Source organism: Eucyclogobius newberryi, unplaced genomic scaffold (assembly GCF_026437365.1).
Source record: "Eucyclogobius newberryi isolate DKJ021-1_F unplaced genomic scaffold, fEucNew1.0.hap1 SCAF_13, whole genome shotgun sequence".
In the NCBI taxonomy this organism is placed as follows: Eukaryota; Metazoa; Chordata; class Actinopteri; order Gobiiformes; family Gobiidae; genus Eucyclogobius; species Eucyclogobius newberryi.
In genome coordinates, this window is record NW_027315757.1 from 34,422,550 (window position 1) to 34,441,596 (window position 19,047).

The 19,047-nt window shown below is 44.1% G+C and overlaps 1 protein-coding gene across 2 annotated transcripts; it reads right to left on the reverse strand.

Moving 5' to 3' along the window:
* Window positions 1-1,394: 1,394 nt before the first annotated feature.
* On the reverse strand, window positions 1,395-7,135 carry LOC140358703 (transmembrane protein 184B-like). Of its 2 annotated transcripts, XM_072443721.1 has the most exons (9): window positions 6,894-7,121; window positions 5,662-5,827; window positions 3,117-3,207; window positions 2,971-3,046; window positions 2,819-2,910; window positions 2,503-2,672; window positions 2,229-2,423; window positions 2,095-2,121; window positions 1,395-1,652 (listed from the first exon to the last, which is right to left on the reverse strand). In XM_072443721.1, the coding sequence occupies exons 1-9, from the start codon at window positions 7,119-7,121 to the stop codon at window positions 1,423-1,425; spliced, it is 1,275 nt and encodes a 424-aa protein (XP_072299822.1). In that variant the 3' UTR covers window positions 1,395-1,422. The 2 variants fall into 2 exon arrangements, with proteins under 2 accessions (XP_072299822.1, XP_072299823.1); XM_072443722.1 differs by lacking the exon at window positions 2,095-2,121 and having other exon boundaries at window positions 6,894-7,135.
* Between the last annotated feature and the right edge of the window lie 11,912 nt (window positions 7,136-19,047).

Here is a 19,047-nt window from a genome sequence, read left to right on the forward strand (position 1 = left end):
TTTATTTTTTCTATTGCGAACATAATAAAGCATAAAAACATGAACAATACCAAATATACAAAAGCATTAAACGATACAAATAAGAACCAGAAACGTCAATGACAATCATACTTCACATTTCTTTACTGTAAATCTATACAACATTTTAAGGTTTTATTGTCTGCTTTGATTTTACAGCATTTCTATCAGCGTAAGTATCACAAGTAATCATGATTTTTAAATTAGATTAACAAGCTGTGATTTGATTCAGGAGCAAAGTATTTCTAAGGCAGATGTTTTTAAAGTCAATATAACCCAAACTATATTTAAGTATTAGGTCTGAGCTCCTGTGAAGTGAAAGGTGCCGCTTTTGTGTTTATGACTCCGTTTGCAATTAATATTAATCAGACTCGACCACAACAGGAAAAACATGAGGAAACGGCAAAGGCAGCGTTAGAAACGATGGAAAGATTTGTTTGGACCACTTTGTCTTGGACCTAGTCACATTACGGTCGGCACTGACTGAAGCAGCTAAAAGCCCCATATATCACTTTAAAATGGTCCCATTCAGACCGAGTTTTCATCTGTACAACAAAGTAAAGCTACACAACAGAAGTGTCATTGTAAAACCAGCAGAGGTGTCCGTGCCCTGCGTGTGATGAGATTACATCCCTGGAGCCGCTCACCACAGCTGCGCGGCCCTTTGGAGCCGCTCACCACAGCTGCGCGGCCCTTTGGAGCCGCTCACCACAGCTGCGCGGCCCTTTGGAGCTACTGCTGCTTCTCCATAATCTCTAATCTGTAACGTGGGCGTCGCCCTCAGCAGCTTTGGCCCGTGTTTGAAAATGTGCAGCAGCTTTTCCTCCAGTGCAAAACCACAACACAAACTACCAAAATCAGAACAAACTCACAACTAAAAACATCTTCCTTCTGGAATTACAACTTTCCAACTCAATTGTTCCTTCAAGGTCACAAACATTGCAACAATGTAAAAGAATATGTGACATAAATCTTCAAACTTAATAAAGTCAAGTAGTTTGACAGCCAATAAGACTTAAATTGTATGTAAATCTCACAGCAGTGTTTCATTTAACAGCAGCGGTTCATGGCCCTTCATTTGGCAAGTTTAAATTCAGAGGCAGACGTGGCAAAAGGAGCGAGCGCCTGGACAATAATCAGTATAAAACAAAAAAGGCCGAGCGTCACCAAAAGATGGCACTTTGAATTGAAAAGATCTGTAGTGTAACAGGCAGTTCTCAAAGTAAATCTGCTGACCTCCTGACCTCCCCTGACCTCCTGACCTCCCCTGACCTCCCCTGACCTCCCCTGACCTCCTGAACTCCCCTGACCTCCTGAACCTCAGCATCACATATTGTCAATTCTCCCTGAAATCACGCTCTTCTTCCTTAAACATTTGCCTTGGACATCTAGAGAACGGATCAGTTAAAACTCGTCGTCTGAGCTGAGCAGCAGAGTCTTCTCGTTGTCCCCTCTGGTGCTGATGCTGCTGTGGCTGCGGGACAGGGCCGGACCGCCGCCCCGCTCCAGAGTGGACTGCTGTGTGTACTGCTGATAGGCCGGGGAGAAGTTGTGGATGGCGTCTTGCACCATGTCCCCGGGGTTCATGGTCTCCTTCAGGCTGCTGGAGATGCTCTTCATTGGAGCACAGCGACCTGAGGGAACCAGAAGAATCCACTGACTGACCATAAACCGGTAAAACATGGGAATAAATGAACAATGTGGATGAGGAAGACGGTAAAAAGAAATCTCTTCTGCTTTTTGTTATTTAGGGAAAGGGTAAAAAGCCATATAATTAACTTATTATTAGCTACTATAATTAAATCGAATGACATGGCCAGGCTAAGAACCAGATTAAAAGGCTGAAAAAGCAGCTTGAGACATGTTTCCCGTCAGCACTTTGACATGTTTGAGTAATACTTTATGTACAAACTTAAATATTTATCCAGACACAGTAATAACCTCACAGATGGAACACAAAACAAAACTGTGCCAATGAAGTGAATGAACTGAGAAAATCCAAAAATAAACTCATGCTCAACTTAAACGTTAGAAGCCCCAAAAAAATCACAGCTACGTCACAAACATCTGACCTACCGTACTGTCCGTAAATGGGAAAGGAGCCTTTGAGAGCCGAGGAGCCAGAGAAGAGACAAGAGTCAAGATAAAGGGGCAGATAAAGAGTCAGATGTAAACGGGAGGAAGAAGAGCACGTGACGGCGGCTCGTTACCGTAGGAGTCCAGCCTCTTGTCCATGTACACTTTGTAGGTGAAAGCGTGGCGTAGAGCAACGGCGGCGAAGAACATCTCAATGCAGATGATGAAGTTCTGGTATCCCGCGGCAACCGTCCCCTCTCCCACCGAGACGTCGGCGGAGTTGATCTCGGGGATGGCACCGCACTTCTCCATGATGGCCAGGAGCATCCCTGAACGTTCAAACACCATCATCAAAGAGCTGGATAAATTAACTGTTCAAGAGAAAAGACGAGAGAGGTGTTTTCTGACCTTGCCAGAAGGAGAGGAAGATGACCGACTTGACCATGAAGAACTTGAGCACCGGGTTGTACGGGATCAGCAGCTCCCGCGTGGCAAAGTAGAAGAGGAACAGAGCGTAGAGCGAGAGGCTGACGGAGATGTTGTAGATGATGGTCACGTACAGGTATCCACTGTTCACACTGAAGAGAGCACATGTCACATCAGCACTTTATGTCCCACATGTCCTAAACAAACATCACACGTGGGGTTGATGATGTGTCATGGCAGTCACATGTCTTGTTGTAGAGGAAAGGACACTAGTGAGTACGTGTTAAAAGTGAGTTACCTGAAGTATCCATCTCTGTACTTGCCAAAGGCCTGCAGAATGACAGTGATCATCGCCATCAAAGGTTTGACCACACAGAACTGAAGAGTAGCCTACAAGACAAACAAAAGTCAAACCTGGAATACTTTTTTGAAAGACATTGTGGGCGTTACCTGTTTACAGAACCTGAGGAACCCAATAGAATATGTCTTGCCCCATAAGCAGCACGTCCCGTACACACAGCTGGACCTGAAGGTCACAGTGGCTTTAGAAAGAGCAGTCGTTTCACATGTTTCACATCCTCCAAACTCAAACTCACTCGATGGGTTTTCCTCTGATCTCTGCCATGATGGCACTTTCCCCTCCCAGATACTCGTAACACAGACTCAGGAAGTTATAGATGACAAACGCTGCAAACACAAAGTATTAGTATTAGTCTTAGAAGTATTGGACCATTTGTTCTTCTTATTCTGAAGAAATTCAGTTTATGACCTTGGCAAACCATCAAATCTTAGTTTGTGGTGAAGTGACTTTGTGAAAATATTGTTCATATCCTCAGAGTACATTTCACAACTGTGTTCTAGAGCTCGTTATGGAGAAAAGAGTCAAACACATTAGATTCAGTTTGTGCTCAATCCTGTCTCTGAACTGCATATGTACATATACTACAATATACTACAATATACTACAATATACTACAATATACTACAATATACAACAATATACAACAATATACAACAATATACAACAATATACAACAATATACAACAATATACAACAATATACAACAATATACAACAATATACTACAATATACTACAATATACTACAATATACTACAATATACTACAATATACAACAATATACAACAATATACAACAATATACAACAATATACAACAATATACAACAATATACAACAATATACAACAATATACTACAATATACTACAATATACAACAATATACAACAATATACTACAATATACTACAATATACTACAATATACAACAATATACAACAATATACTACAATATACTACAATATACTACAATATACTACAATATACTACAATATACTACAATATACTACAATATACTACAATATACTACAATATACTACAATATACTACAATATACAACAATATACAACAATATACAACAATATACTACAATATACTACAATATACTACAATATACTACAATATACTACAATATACTACAATATACAACAATATACTACAATATACTACAATATACTACAATATACATATACTACAATATACTACAATATACATATACTACAATATACATATACTACAATATACTACAATATACATATACTACAATATACTACAATATACTACAATATACAACAATATACAACAATATACATATACTACAATATACTACAATATACTACAATATACTACAATATACTACAATATACTACAATATACTACAATATACTACAATATACATATACTACAACTACAATGTACATATACTACAATGTACATATACTACAATGTACATATACTACAACTACAATGTGCATCCATTTTCTACCGCTTGTTCCCTTTCGGGGTCGCGGGTGACTGGAGCCTATCCCAGTGACTTCGGGCCTTAGGCGGGGTACACCCTGGACAGTGGCCAACTTGTCGCAGGGCCAACACAGAGACACAGACATTACAGACAGTTCACTCTCACATTCATTCACTAGGGCCAATTTTAGAGTCACCAATTTTACCAAACACATGCATGTCTTTGGACGGTGGGAGGAGCCGGAGAACCCGGAGAACCCGGAGAGAACCCACAGTAACACGGGGAGAACATGCAGACTCCACCCAGAGAGATCATGTGATGTTGGTCTGGTCCGGGAATCGAACCCATGATCTCCTTGGGAGGCAAGAGCGCTACCGCCTTTGCACAATGTACATATACAACAATATACATATACTACAATATACATATACTACAATATACTTCGAACTATTATAACTATATACTACAATATACATACATATATACAATAGACCTCTTACTACTTTATCTGATAGAAAAGTACACGTAGTGAATATTTATTATAGTTTTACATTAGTCAAGTGGCGCGTAGTGGGGAAAATAAAAAAAATTCAATTGAAGTTAAACATTTGAGGAATTCAAGGAACACATTTTTCTGACAGTTTTACAAAAATAATGTCATAGGTTTTATTTGTTTATAACATACAATACGTATACGTTTTGACCCTCGTATACATATACGTTTTGACCCTCGTATACATATACGTTTTGACCCTCGTATACATATACGTTTGACCCTCGTATACATATACGTTTGACCCTCGTATACATATACGTTTTGACCCTCGTATACATATACGTTTTGACCCTCGTATACATATACGTTTGACCCTCGTATACATATACGTTTTGACCCTCGTATACATATACGTTTGACCCTCGTATACATATACGTTTTGACCCTCGTATACATATACGTTTTGACCCTCGTATACATATACGTTTTGACCCTCGTATACATATACGTTTGACCCTCGTATACATATACGTTTGACCCTCGTATACATATACGTTTGACCCTCGTATACATATACGTTTTGACCCTCGTATACATATACGTTTTGACCCTCGTATACATATACGTTTGACCCTCGTATACATATACGTTTGACCCTCGTATACATATACGTTTTGACCCTCGTATACATATACGTTTGACCCTCGTATACATATACGTTTTGACCCTCGTATACATATACGTTTGACCCTCGTATACATATACGTTTGACCCTCGTATACATATACGTTTGACCCTCGTATACATATACGTTTTGACCTTCTCACCTTCATAACAATCTCGAACAGTGTCAAAGTACACGTAGTACTCTTCATTGGTGAAGAAGAGGAGGCTGAGCCAGGAGTCGAAGGCGAAGATGGGGACGATGAAGAGGACCCTCACGATGTGCCTCTGCTCGTTGGGAGAGCTGTAGTAGCGCAGGTGCATGTAGATCTGAGGACAAGGTACAGCCAACGTTTAAACACCTGAAGACTTAACTTACTGGTGAAACATTAACATATGTTTTAAATACAGTTCTGAGACAGTGATGTATACATTAGTAGGCAGTTAAAGCGATGAACAGACTGTCACTCAAGGGCCACACATGGGGACCGTGGAGTTCCTTTCTCAAAAACCTGCTGTGCTCGGACTAGAACAGACGTATCATCTCGGCTGTAAGCGCTGGTTGCAGTTCCATGCACATTCAAGTATCTTATCTTATCTTAATCTATGTATTGTCCTCGTTTCAACTCTCACCCAAGAGTCATTCTCAATCAATCAAAACGAGTCCAGATGATACAACTGAGTATTTGTCTACAATGGAACCCTCCTGGGCTCACACCGACATGTTAATCTACGTAAACAAGAACTTTTAGCCACGGCTTGTTTAATGAAGCGGTTTGGGTCATGGTCGTGTCGGCACGCTGCAGCCTCACTGTAAACCCCTGTGACCCGGTCCTGTTGTCGTGTGCCTGCTCCTGAACAATGCCCTTGTCCCTGTACCCAGAATGCCTTGTGTTTGGTGAAAGTGATCCGGCTCTTTTAACGCTCCTTTTGAGAGCAGCGCCGGGCGACATGTATCTACACGACAGCATAAAGCAGCTTTTCCGTTTGTCTGGCCTTCCATTGTCACCTCCACTGGCCCCAAAACAGACACACACCTTTGGAAAAACATCACAGCCCAAACAGGGCCCTCTGGTTGCTAAGTGACCTGGGGTCCTCCTGAGCATGACCGCACATATGAGCTGCTCTGTGATGATGTTATAGGGAGCTGGCAGCACCTGTTGTCAGAGCGATGAAGAGCTCTATGTAAAGAGACCGTACAATAAAAGACAAACAGCAACAATGGCCCCGGGTCCAAAAGCTCTCACTTACATAACACGAGGACTGAAGTGAAGCTAATGACACCAGCCAGTATTCTAAATGAAGCATTAAAAAGAACATGATGAATTGTCTCGTGACTCATTCATTTAGAGAGACTGTAGTTGGTTGATAAGTGGGTGTGGCCCTGAGCGCTCACCTGGTGACACGTGATGAGGAGAGCGGTCCACACAAAGACTCCTGAGATGGTCTGAGCTGTGGAGGTCATGAGGAAGAAGGGCTCCTCTGGGGTGACCACAGGGGCTTCTGGGGCCCATGACGTGTTGGAGCCCTTCGGGGCTAGAGTGGCCGGGGGACCGGGGGCCAGAGCGGACAGCGAGTCGTTGCCCAGCGACAGGGGAATGTCTCTCCTCCAAAGTCGACTCATCTGCACAAAGCAAGAGAAAAGGACTGTCACCTCTGAAATGTACTTTTAGAGTTTATCGTACGACAAAATGAAATAACAAAAATTTGAGATGTGTAAAATTAGATTATCGAGTTCAATTCAGTTTTGTAAGGCCCAAAATCAATACAGCAATTGCCTTGAAGGGAATATATTCACCTCATAAGTGACAGAATCTCCTAAACAAGGTCATAAAGTCAAATCTGCCTTTTTGTGGTTATTTTTATGGTCCAATCACATTTTGTACAATACTTGAAGCTCAACCAAGAGATTTACAGGCACATTTCTTATGAAAATACCCCCTGAATATTCTTATGACGATAATGGAAATAATATAGAAAGATATTCCTTTTTTGCTGCCAAACACCAATTACACCACAGCATCAGCTCAGCTTTGATTTTCATCTCATTTCATCAGAATACAGGCCAAACACAAACCTGGCAAATATATCTCTATATAAATATCTATATATATATATATATATATATATAGATACATATATATATATAATCACAATAATCACAATCTTTGACATAGAGTGTATGACTCTTGTAAATGTCAGTCTTTCATGATCCATTGTCTTTAGAGCTCCATAAACCTAACCACATGTTCTTCCACTTGACTCTCATCATTAGAGGGGAAATGATTATGATTCCTCTATTTTTTCTCTAAACACTCCACACATCTGAACCTAGTGTAAAGCCATACATTTTAAATGTTGCATGTTGTTATCTTGAACTATACATGTTATGCAGTCAATGGCATATATAGCATTAGCTTCTGTGTGGGAAATCAGATTGAAAAAGTCAACAAGTGTGATTTCCCAGATTTAGGGAAGGCACAAATGTTAATGATTATTTCATTCACTTTCTCTGTAAATAAACTGTAACCAAAGGCTGTTCTGTGACATGGATGAGTCACGCTCGGTCACAAAAGCTCTGCAGTAACACACCAGACTCCAGGAGAGAGGATCCTGTGTTTGTCACACCACAGCAGATTATTACAGGTCATACAGATAATACTGTTGTACCACTGAGCATCGATCAGACGTAACCATAGTAACCACATCGTCTCAGCCCACCTTAGAAACTAGGCCTGCGAGTACCAGAGGCAGTGGCTCAGGGTTAATAGACTGTGCGTGTGGAGAAAGGGCCCATCAGTCCTGCTCACGGCCCCGTGGCAACGACTCAAAACAATTGTACGTTGACCCCGATCGATTCAGCGGCTCTCACTGTCCAACAGATGAATCCTCAGGCTGAAAGCACCAAACCTGAGGCTGAAAGCACCAAACCTCAGGCTGAAAGCACCAAACCTCAGGCTGAAAGCACCAAACCTCAGGCTGAAAGCACCAAACCTCAGGCTGAAAGCACCAAACCTCAGGCTGAAAGCACCAAACCTCAGGCTGAAAGCACCAAACCTCAGGCTGAAAGCACCAAACCTCAGGCTGAAAGCACCAAACCTCAGGCTGAAAGCACCAAACCTCAGGCTGAAAGCACCAAACCTCAGGCTGAAAGCACCAAACCTCAGGCTGAAAGCACCAAACCTCAGGCTGAAAGCACCAAACCTCAGGCTGAAAGCACCAAACCTCAGGCTGAAAGCACCAAACCTGAGGCTGAAAGCACCAAACCTCAGGCTGAAAGCACCAAACCTCAGGCTGAAAGCACCAAACCTCAGGCTGAAAGCACCAAACCTCAGGCTGAAAGCACCAAACCTCAGGCTGAAAGCACCAAACCTCAGGCTGAAAGCACCAAACCTCAGGCTGAAAGCACCAAACCAGGACGAGCCGCTGATGGAAGGAACAACATCAAACACAGACTACATCATGTTTAAGTCGATGATACTTTGAGACATAAAACACATCAATAATAACTGTTATCTCAATAATAACTGTTATCTCAATAATAACTGTTATCTCAATAATAACTGTTATCTCACTGTTCGTTGTTTAGCTTTAGAGAAAACACAGGTTAGTTTGACTCACCTCTTCTCCGTAGTTGGATTCTACCGACTTTCAAACGACTCATCAATTAGCTCACAGCGGCCCAATCCATCAAGAGGGAACACGGCACAAAACGTGATGTAAGAGTGATGTAAGGGCAGAATAAAAACAAAGAGCAGGCTAAAAGCTCAAATCAAACTGATTGAATCGTTCTTCAGGCGGCTGCGGCAGAGCGTCAGACGCGTTAGCAGATGCTAGCGCAGTTTAGCCTGATGCTAGCGCTGTTACTCCTTCCACTTCAGTGTAAACATCAGTCAATGAAACGAAATGAAACGAAACGAAGCAAAGACGCGCATTCCAATGTATTTGCTCCAATAATGATACTGAGCACGAGAGACGCGCGGCGCCGTTATTTCCTCCACATCATCATCATCATCATCATCATCATCATCATCATCATCATCATCATCATCATCTGCAGTGTAAACAGCTGAAACACGGCGCATGCGCAGTCTGTGCTGGAGCCTGCACTCGGAGTGACGTCACCAAATAAACTGTCTCTTCTTCTTTGATGTTTTACGGCGGAAGTATCCAAGTATTACTATACTTCAGACTTTATACTTTATACTTTATACTTTTTACTTTAGCCTTTAGACTTAATACTTAGACTTTAGACTTTAGACTTTAGACTTTAGACTTTAGACTTTAGACTTTAGACTTAATACTTAGACTTTAGACTTTAGACTTTAGACTTTAGACTTTAGACTTCAGACTTTATACTTTATACTTTATACTTTATACTTCAGACTTTATACTTTATACTTTATACTTGTTGTTGTTGTTGTTGTTGTTGTTGTTGTTGTTGTTGTTGTTTTATGGCGGTTGGCATCCGAGTGTTGCATTACCGCCAGACTTTATTCCTCAGACGTTTCGTAGTCCTCAGACTCTGTCGTAGTCCGTAAAAGTACTCCTCCCATTGCTTTGGCGTTACAAAGCCCATGAGGTCATGATGTGTTTTTGTGACTAGAATAGTTGTTGTGTCAGAGACCAACCGGCTTTATTCCAGTGAGACTCTTCTTCACCTTCCTCGCCCTCTTTGACGGTCGGTGCTTTGGAAGTACAAAGCCCATGAGGTCATGGGACGTCTTTGTCGTTTTATCCTTTAGAAGTCCTTCTTCCATCACTTTGGCGTTTCTAGGCCCATGAAGTCCAAGCGCGTTAGAACATCCTCTTGCTCCTCATCCTCGGCTCAGTCTCCACCACCCCCCACCTCTATAAACGTTTACCCAGCCCTGTGCTACATAAGTAAGCAACCACAGCCTGACACAAACCCTGTGACTGGATCGCCAGAACGTTCCGCAGATTGAACTCCCGCCCATTATTCCGAAACCACAAGGCCAACCCGGCCCTTTCCCTATCATAAGCCTCACAGCAAATCAGCACATGCTCGACAGTCTCTGGCACCCGACAGTGACCACACAGACCGGTCGGATGTTTGCCTATCCTACTCAGTGACCAATTGAGTCCAGTATGGCCAATCCTCATGCGGGCGAAGGCCCTTTCCTCCCACGCGTTCCTGCCCATAGACCCGCAAGGACCCACACTACCCTGTACGTGATAGAGATGCCGTCCAGTAACACAGTGGCTCCAAAATTCCTGCCAAAGGCCGACCACATGACTCTTGATAACGGGCTTGATTTCAGACTTGCCCAACTCAACCGCCACATCAATTGATGGCCGCCGAAGGGAACGTTTAGCCAGTGCATCAGCCATTTCGTTACCATCCACCCCCACATGCGCAGGGACCCAAATGAAGGAAACCCTCACATCCTTCCTGGACAGGGAGAGCATCAGACAGAAGATGCCATTCAACACATCCTGTCTGCAATCCGATTTCCCAGATTTAATGCTTTGCAATGCAGAAAGGCTGTCAGAGGCCACCACAATGCCGCAACACTGCAAAGCAGATTCCGCCCATTCCAACGCCAACTGTATCGCTATAAGTTCCGACGTGAAAACAGAAAGGCGATCTGTCAACCTCTTCTTGACCGCTAGCCCCAGGTCAGGCACAAAATAAGCGGCGCCAGTACGCCCACTCTCAGGATCCCTAGACCCGTTGGTATAAATAAACACATCACCTGAGTGCTTATCGATGAGCGCTTGAACGGCAAACTGCGGTGCCCTCCCAGCGACTCCTCTAAGCTTGCCATGCAAGCTAACATCAACAGGAGCCGGGACAAACTTCCACGGAGCTATAGCAGACAAAGCCACCGACGGGCTCACACGCAGATCACCAACCCCCGCAAGCCGCGCCTTCGCATTTCCTACCTGGCTGAAAACCATACCGCCAGCCTCACTCTGCCCCCCATCAACCCTGAGAAAGTCCCTCACCGGGTGAGAGCTCGTATGACCTTGCACATTCACCCAGTAAGCCAACAGAAGTTCTAGCCTCCGGAGCCGTAACGGCAATTCCCCCAACTCAACCTGCAGCGCCGAGACAGGGGAGGTCCTAAAAGCCCTACAGCAGATGCGCAAGGCCTGGGCTTGCTCCACATCAAGCTTCTTTAAGTTAGTCTCAGCCGCAGACATGTAGGCTATACAGCCATAATCAATAGCCGCCCTCATGACGGCCCGATAAATACCCAGGAGCGACCTTCTGCTGGCCCCCCAGTCCTGGCCAGATAGACAACGAAGCAAGTTATTCACCCTTTTGCATTTACCACTGACCTCATCAATGTGCCGACGCCAACTAAGCCTCTCGTCAAAGGTGACCCCCAAGAACCTCACCTCCCTGACCTGTTCGAGCACCTGCCCATGCAGTCGAAGGGAGACGTCCCTATGTCCATTGAAGAAACAGATCACTTGAGACTTCCGTACGGACAGTTTAAACCCCCACTTCAGGGTCCACTGCTCCACCTGCTGTATTGCCCTTTGCAGTTTCGCCTCGTAAAACCGGAGATTCCTCCCTCTCACCCATAGAGCGCCATCGTCAGCATAAAGGCTCCTCCCAACAGACCCATCCACGTCGTCAAAGATGTCCTTAATCATAACATTGAACAAGATAGGGCTACACACACTCCCCTGCGGGATCCCATTCTCCACCCCATAGACCCCAGAGTAAGCAGCGCCCACTCTGGTTTGGATACGCCGGCCAGACAGAAAGCTCCGGACCCAGTTAAACAGTTTACCCTTCACACCACACTTCCGCAGCTTAATGAGGAGCCCATCCTTCCAAACCATATCGTACGCCTTCTCCACATCAAAGAGCACCGCAATAACCTTTTCTTTCTGAGCCCTGGCCAGCTGGATATCAGATTCCAAACACAACACGGAATCCATGGTGTTCCTGCCCCTACGGAAACCACTCTGGTGCGCAGGAAGCAAACCCTGACTCTCCAAGAAGTAATCCAACCGCTCGGTAACCATGCGCTCCATCGTTTTCCCGAGCTGCGACGTCAAGGCAATCGGCCTATAACTTGAAGGGTCAGACGCTGGCCTACCCGGCTTCAGAACCGGCACCACCGTAGACCGTTTCCACGCAGATGGAACACAACCTGAATCCCAAACACGGTTGAAAAGACCCAGGACTAGCCCAAGCGTGTCATCAGTCAAATGAGAGAGCATGTCATAGCACACCTCATCTTTACCCGGGGCTGTTTCGCCTTAGAAAGTGCTCTCCTTAGCTCAAACAAACTAAACGGAAGGTCAAGGTCATCTTGAGTCGAAGGCTGGTGCCCAATCAGCTCAGAATTCTGGGCCAAAGTACTCTCCCTGTAGTGCCTTTCCGCAGGTGAGAGATTGTCAGAGCTGTGCACCGACACAAAGGTGCTGGCCAACAGTTCAGCTTTGTCAACGTCGCTGACTGCTTCAACACCATTCAGTATTAGGACCGGGGTCCCATGACGGCGCTCAACCCCATGCATCCGCTTAATCATCCCCCAAACATCCCCGAGACGCGTTTCTCTCCCAATTTTGGCCGTTCTCACAGTTTTCCGCACAACAGCGCGGGCCCTCTTGTAGTCAATGAGGGCACCCTCAGTGTGGGTAACCCTTAGCCGGCGAAACGCCGCATTTCTCGCCCTAACAGCATGACCACATGCTTCAGTCCACCACGGCACCCGCTTCCTATGTCCACTACCACCACTCTTAGGAATCGTGCCTACCGCTGACTGCGTGATGAGCGAGACAATTGCACTATTGAGATCATCCACCTGAGTCAATCCTCCTTCCTGCAGAACCCTAGAACCATCATCAGCTTTCCTCAGGAAAGCCCCCCAGTTCGCCCTTGCCAACTGCCACCTCTGGATCCTCGTCCCCCTGACCACACAGCTCCCAAAGCCAATCACGGTGCGGACTAGATAGTGATCACTACCAAAAGAAAGATTACCAAGAACCTCCCAACTACAAACACCAGCTAACTCCTTGGACACAAGTGTAAGATCTATTGCACTTTCCGCACCGGTCCCCATATCATAGCGGGTCCCACCCCCATCATTCAGACAAACCAACTCCCTTTGATTGATAAAACCCTCTACCACCTGCCCATACCTATCGGTACCACTACCGCCCCACAAAGCGCTATGCGCATTAAAATCCCCACACCACACGGCCTTTCCCCGAACATCCTTACCGATACTATGTAAGGACTCTAACGTTAACTCACCACACGGATTATAAAGGTTAACCACAGTAACAGCTTCACCACCCAGCCAGACCCTCACCGCCAGGGCCTCCGGCGCTTTACTCACACTGACAACAACGTAATTTAGGTCATCTCGGACAAACACAGCCACACCTCCGCCTCTACCCTGCTCCCTATCATTCCTAACACACACATACCCTTGTATCCCAAAACCCCACCTAGGTCGTAACCAAGTCTCCTGCACGCACATAACGTGAGGCTTGTTCAACAAGGTAGAGACAAAACGCTTAAATTCCTGGCCATTAGCACGAAGACTACGCGCATTCCATTGCAAGACAACCACCGCCATTATGAGCCCCCGGAACCTGACGGCGCATCGGGAGCCCCCCCACTCCCACTGCCAGAATGGGGCAGGGCGCCCTCCCGTAGCGCATCCTCTATCTCCGTCCACTCGGGGCCCCCAGCTCCAAAGTACTTCCCTGCAGCCTTAGCGATGATCTTAGTCTTTTCGGATCTCTTCTTGGTTTGCCCAGTACAGTTAATCACTTCCACTATAAAGAGGAAGAAATCTTTCCTCTTCACAACCAGTACATCCTCTGCACCCACAGGGCCTCTGCCCGTGGAAGCCACACTCACAGGCATCCCAGTGGGGACCTCCCCCTGGCCGCGGGCAACGCTGCCCCCTCCCCTGTCGCCTAGGACACCAGCAGCACTGGCAGCCCCCACTGCATCCACCGTCACCTGACTACCAGACACCTTCTTGACCGCATCCGCGTAGGATATGCCTTGAGAGGCTCTAACTTTTTGCACCTCCGCAGCCCTCTTGCTGAACACGCATCCCCCGTAGGCAGAGCTATGCTCTCCCCCACAGTTACAGCACTTGAGTTTTGCTCCGTCGTCACACTTCCCATACTCGTGGTCTCCTGCACATTTACCACACTTCTGCTTCCCTCTACAGACCGCTGCAATATGCCCAAAGCGCTGGCACTTGAAGCAACGCAGGGGCGGCAGAACATATGGGCGTACGCCATAGCGCATGTACCCAACGCACACCACACGAGGCAGGATCCCACCTTCAAATCTAATCATTATCGACAGGCTGTCACACCTTACCCCATCCCGGGTCATCTTCAACCGCCTAGCATCCACCACCTTAGCTCCAGTCAAATTCTCCTTTATGTCATCCACAGATGTCGTCGTAGGGACGCCTACTATAACTCCCCTGACCGTGCCTCTTACAGCATCAGACACAAGAATGTCCTTCCCCCCCAGACACTTAGCTTCAATCGCCTTCCTTTGCTGAGCCACGTCCTTGCACACGACCAGCAGCGAGCCATCCCTAAGGACACTCGCATGCTTGACCACTCCCACAGCTACAGTCAGGCTCCTTGTCAACGCCATCGGATCCCACCCCTTAAAGGACGCATTATCCTGCGCGAGCTTTATGAACACCTTACACTCTGAACTCACATCCCCGACATCTGCAACCCCCCCGCCCTGCTCCTCACTGAGAGAGCCCTCCATAGACGAGCAAGAAGACGCCCTACGCTGCACAGGATCAGTGGCTCCAGGGGGGTCCTCCCCGCTGTTCATATCGTCACCGACCAGGTCACGCTTCCTCTTCTTCTTCCCCGTCATACGGACCGAGGCGTTCCTCTATGTTGCCGTAATATCCAAACTGTTGTCGTTGTTGTTTTTTATGGCAGTTGGCATCCAAGTGCACGAGGTAGTCGTATTGCGAGTGTTCAGGACTAACAGTGTTTGTTATAGTCTGACAGCAGCAGTGTTGTGTCCATCCGAGTGTTGCATTACCGCCAGACTTTTTCAGACTTTATACTTTATACTTTATACTTAGACTTTATTACCCCCCGGGGGGGGGGTTATTGCCATTGTCAGAACAGAATCACAAACACAAAGTCTGAGGAATAAAGTCTGGCGGCAATGCAACAATTGGATGCCAACCGCCATAAAACAACAACAACAACAACAACAACAACACAGGAACTTGTCTTGCAACATAAAACAATGAACAATGAATAAGTCAAAAAGAGAAATAATTTAAATCTGCTATGGGATAAAAATATCAATGTGCTATAAGATAAAAAATAAGAATAAGATTAAAAATTATGCTTAATATGTACACGAATGTACAGTTGAGTTTACATTTGCAGTGCAGAAAGTGAGCATTGTTCCCTTTACCACAAACAAATAAATTGTACTGGATTTATTGGAGTGGACGAGCGACACAAAATGGCACACAATCGTGAAGTGGAGGTTAAATTAAAGAAACTTTCAGTTTAATCTGAAAATAATGTACAATTTTCCTTCCACTTCAAAATGTTTTGCCAATTTGTGCTGCTCTTTCACAATTTACCGTATTTAAGTTTGTGGTTGTGACAAATAGTGTAAAAGTTCCAGGGGAACAAACACTGTATGTTTAGGGCCACATAGAGCATTAGAGCTTATAGAATCTAATATTAGATCAAGCGTGAATCCCTCTAATTCACGTTCACACATGATTTAATCACATTTTTGTATTTGTAAATTATCTTTAGACTTATACATCATGTAATAGTGTGTTTAGACTTATACACATGTAATAGTGTGTTTAGACTTATACACATGTAATAGTATGTTTAGACTTATACACATGTAATAGTGTGTTTAGACTTATACACCATGTAATAGTATGTTTAGACTTATACACCATGTAATAGTGTGTTTAGACTTATACACATGTAATAGTGTGTTTAGACTTATACACATGTAATAGTATGTTTAGACTTATACACCATGTAATAGTGTGTTTAGACTTATACACCATGTAATAGTGTGTTTAGACTTATACACCATGTAATAGTGTGTTTAGACTTATACACCATGTAATAGTATGTTTAGACTTATACACCATGTAATAGTGTGTTTAGACTTATACACATGTAATAGTATGTTTAGACTTATACACCATGTAATAGTGTGTTTAGACTTATACACCATGTAATAGTATGTTTAGGGTCTTATACACCATGTAATAGTGTGTTTATGGTGCATGTACCTTTGGAAATAATGAAGGTACGTTAAACCATCTTTGGAGGAAAATGCATGAGGCATATTTTCCATCCCTTAAAACACTGCGGTTTGTCATATCTATGACCAGATTATATTGAACTCTTTTCACACATCAAAACAAACAAAATTGTATTCATTAGGCCCGAGCGCCACAAGCTGGCGAGAGGCCTATTAGTCCCGTAAGGCCGTGCAAAGCACGGCTGCAAAAGTGCGCACATAGTGCGCACGTAGTGCGCACGAAATCGAGCGTGAAGCGCTCGCCCACTTCCAAACACTCACTAACGCACTCCTCCACTCAGCACGCCCCGTGCATACTAATTAGTAGTAGGAAAATGGAACATTACCATTGTAAACGGGCGAAGCCCGTGCAAAAGTGCGCACTAAACGAGCACTTTACATTTAAAGCACTAATTTGCGCTAAGTAGCTCACGAATACGTTCCCCATCTCTTGCATGTTCCTTGCATATAAACATGTAATGCAAAAATTGAACATTATTACTGTAAAGAAGGTCAAAAACACAAAGTGGGCGGAGCCCACTCAAAATTAACGAAAGTACCCGTCAGTGACCAGGGACCCACACCATGAGGTAGGAAAGCGCAAGCGCTTTCCGAAAATGTATAGTTTATGGTATTTGAAAAATGGGAAACATTGTTTTCGCATCGGAATATTATTCTTTCTTTCTTCTTCTTCTCGGGACCAACCCCCCTATTTTTCACCCAGTGAACATTGACAAAAAGTCACAAAAATGTTCACGCCTCTAAAAATCGTGCCTCTATACATTCTGGCTATTTCCCTTTTCTATAATAAAAAAAATTGGCGCGTCAGCGCCCCCAAATGTACCAAAAATGCATTGAGAGATAGAAAATGACCCAAAAAAAATCTGATCGTAGAATCATGAAATTTAGCGCAGAGGTAGATGGTGACAAGAGAAGTAAAAAATATTATCACGACAACGCCGTCCGCCCAACCAAATGTCGGCCATATTGCTTCAAAAATGGCTTAACATACAAACTCCTCCCAGGGCGTTGGCCCTAAAAAGCTGAAATTTGGTGAAAATGCTACTGAGGAGTGGGACATCAAAAGTTATCCAAATTACATTGATACCTCTCACGGTCTCTGTGCGGCGAAGCCGCAAACTTTAGCAAGAATTTCAGAAATCTCCCAAATTTAACATTTCTGCCGTTTGCGCAGATAAAGTCCGAATTGCGTCAAATTAGAACCAGTTGTTAAACTCTTTGCCCTAAACCTACTTGAAGTGAAAGAAATTAATTTGGCGCCACAGCGCCCCCTACAGATTTTATATGGAGGTTAAATGTTTAGTTTTGTGAAATTTTATGAAATTTGACACACAACTCAATTTTAGCATCCCCATCAAAAAAGTCAATGAGACCCATGTCATAATTGTTATGGCGTTGCCGTAGCGATGACCGAAACCTCCCATGTTATTCCAATGGGGAAATCGCCAGAACATGTTTACACTTTAGACTTTCACAAACTCCTCTTAGGGCGTCAGCCCTATTACCCTGAAATTTGGTGAGACTCATCTTCAGGACCATCAAAAGTTATCCACATTTTTATTCAAAGAGTCACGGTCTCTGTGCGGCAAAGCCGCACATTTTGCCAAGAATTCAAAATAAAATTGCTTTTTGATGGTAAAACAAAGTGGAGAAGATGTGACAGCGTCACAGATTCAGCAGTAGATGTAATAAAAGGACAATTGGGGCGCGTTAGCGCCCCCTCCTCTTACGGCGTGGCGGCGGCGTGGCGAGGGCCGATCATTGCCGCTTGCGGCTGTATTTTTGATTATTCTTGTTTGAAAATTTCATATCCACTAAACTATATTTTCAAAATCCAAACCGTGTTTTCAACTACTAATCGAAATGACACCCAAACTGTTCCTCACCTAACTAAGAAAATGCCATACTAATAGTCAATAAGTAAAGCTGTAATACTCAGTTAATATTTATATCATATTTCCCTCCAAACAGCTCAAATAACTTTCTAGGATATGTCTCAACTCCTTATTTCATTTATATCATTTTTATAGATTCATTTATTACCTATATTTTTTTGTTTTATATGTTATGTTCATGGGTTTTTACTCATGTTTGGTTCGGAATCTCTGCTCCATGTGTATATTTTTACACATAACCAGATCATAATTACCCCAGGAGGGTCCTGCACATTCAAGCCTGTGTCCCACGTTTTATTGACAATAGATCAATTAAAGTGAAAATTACAAATACAATCCTTAAGTTT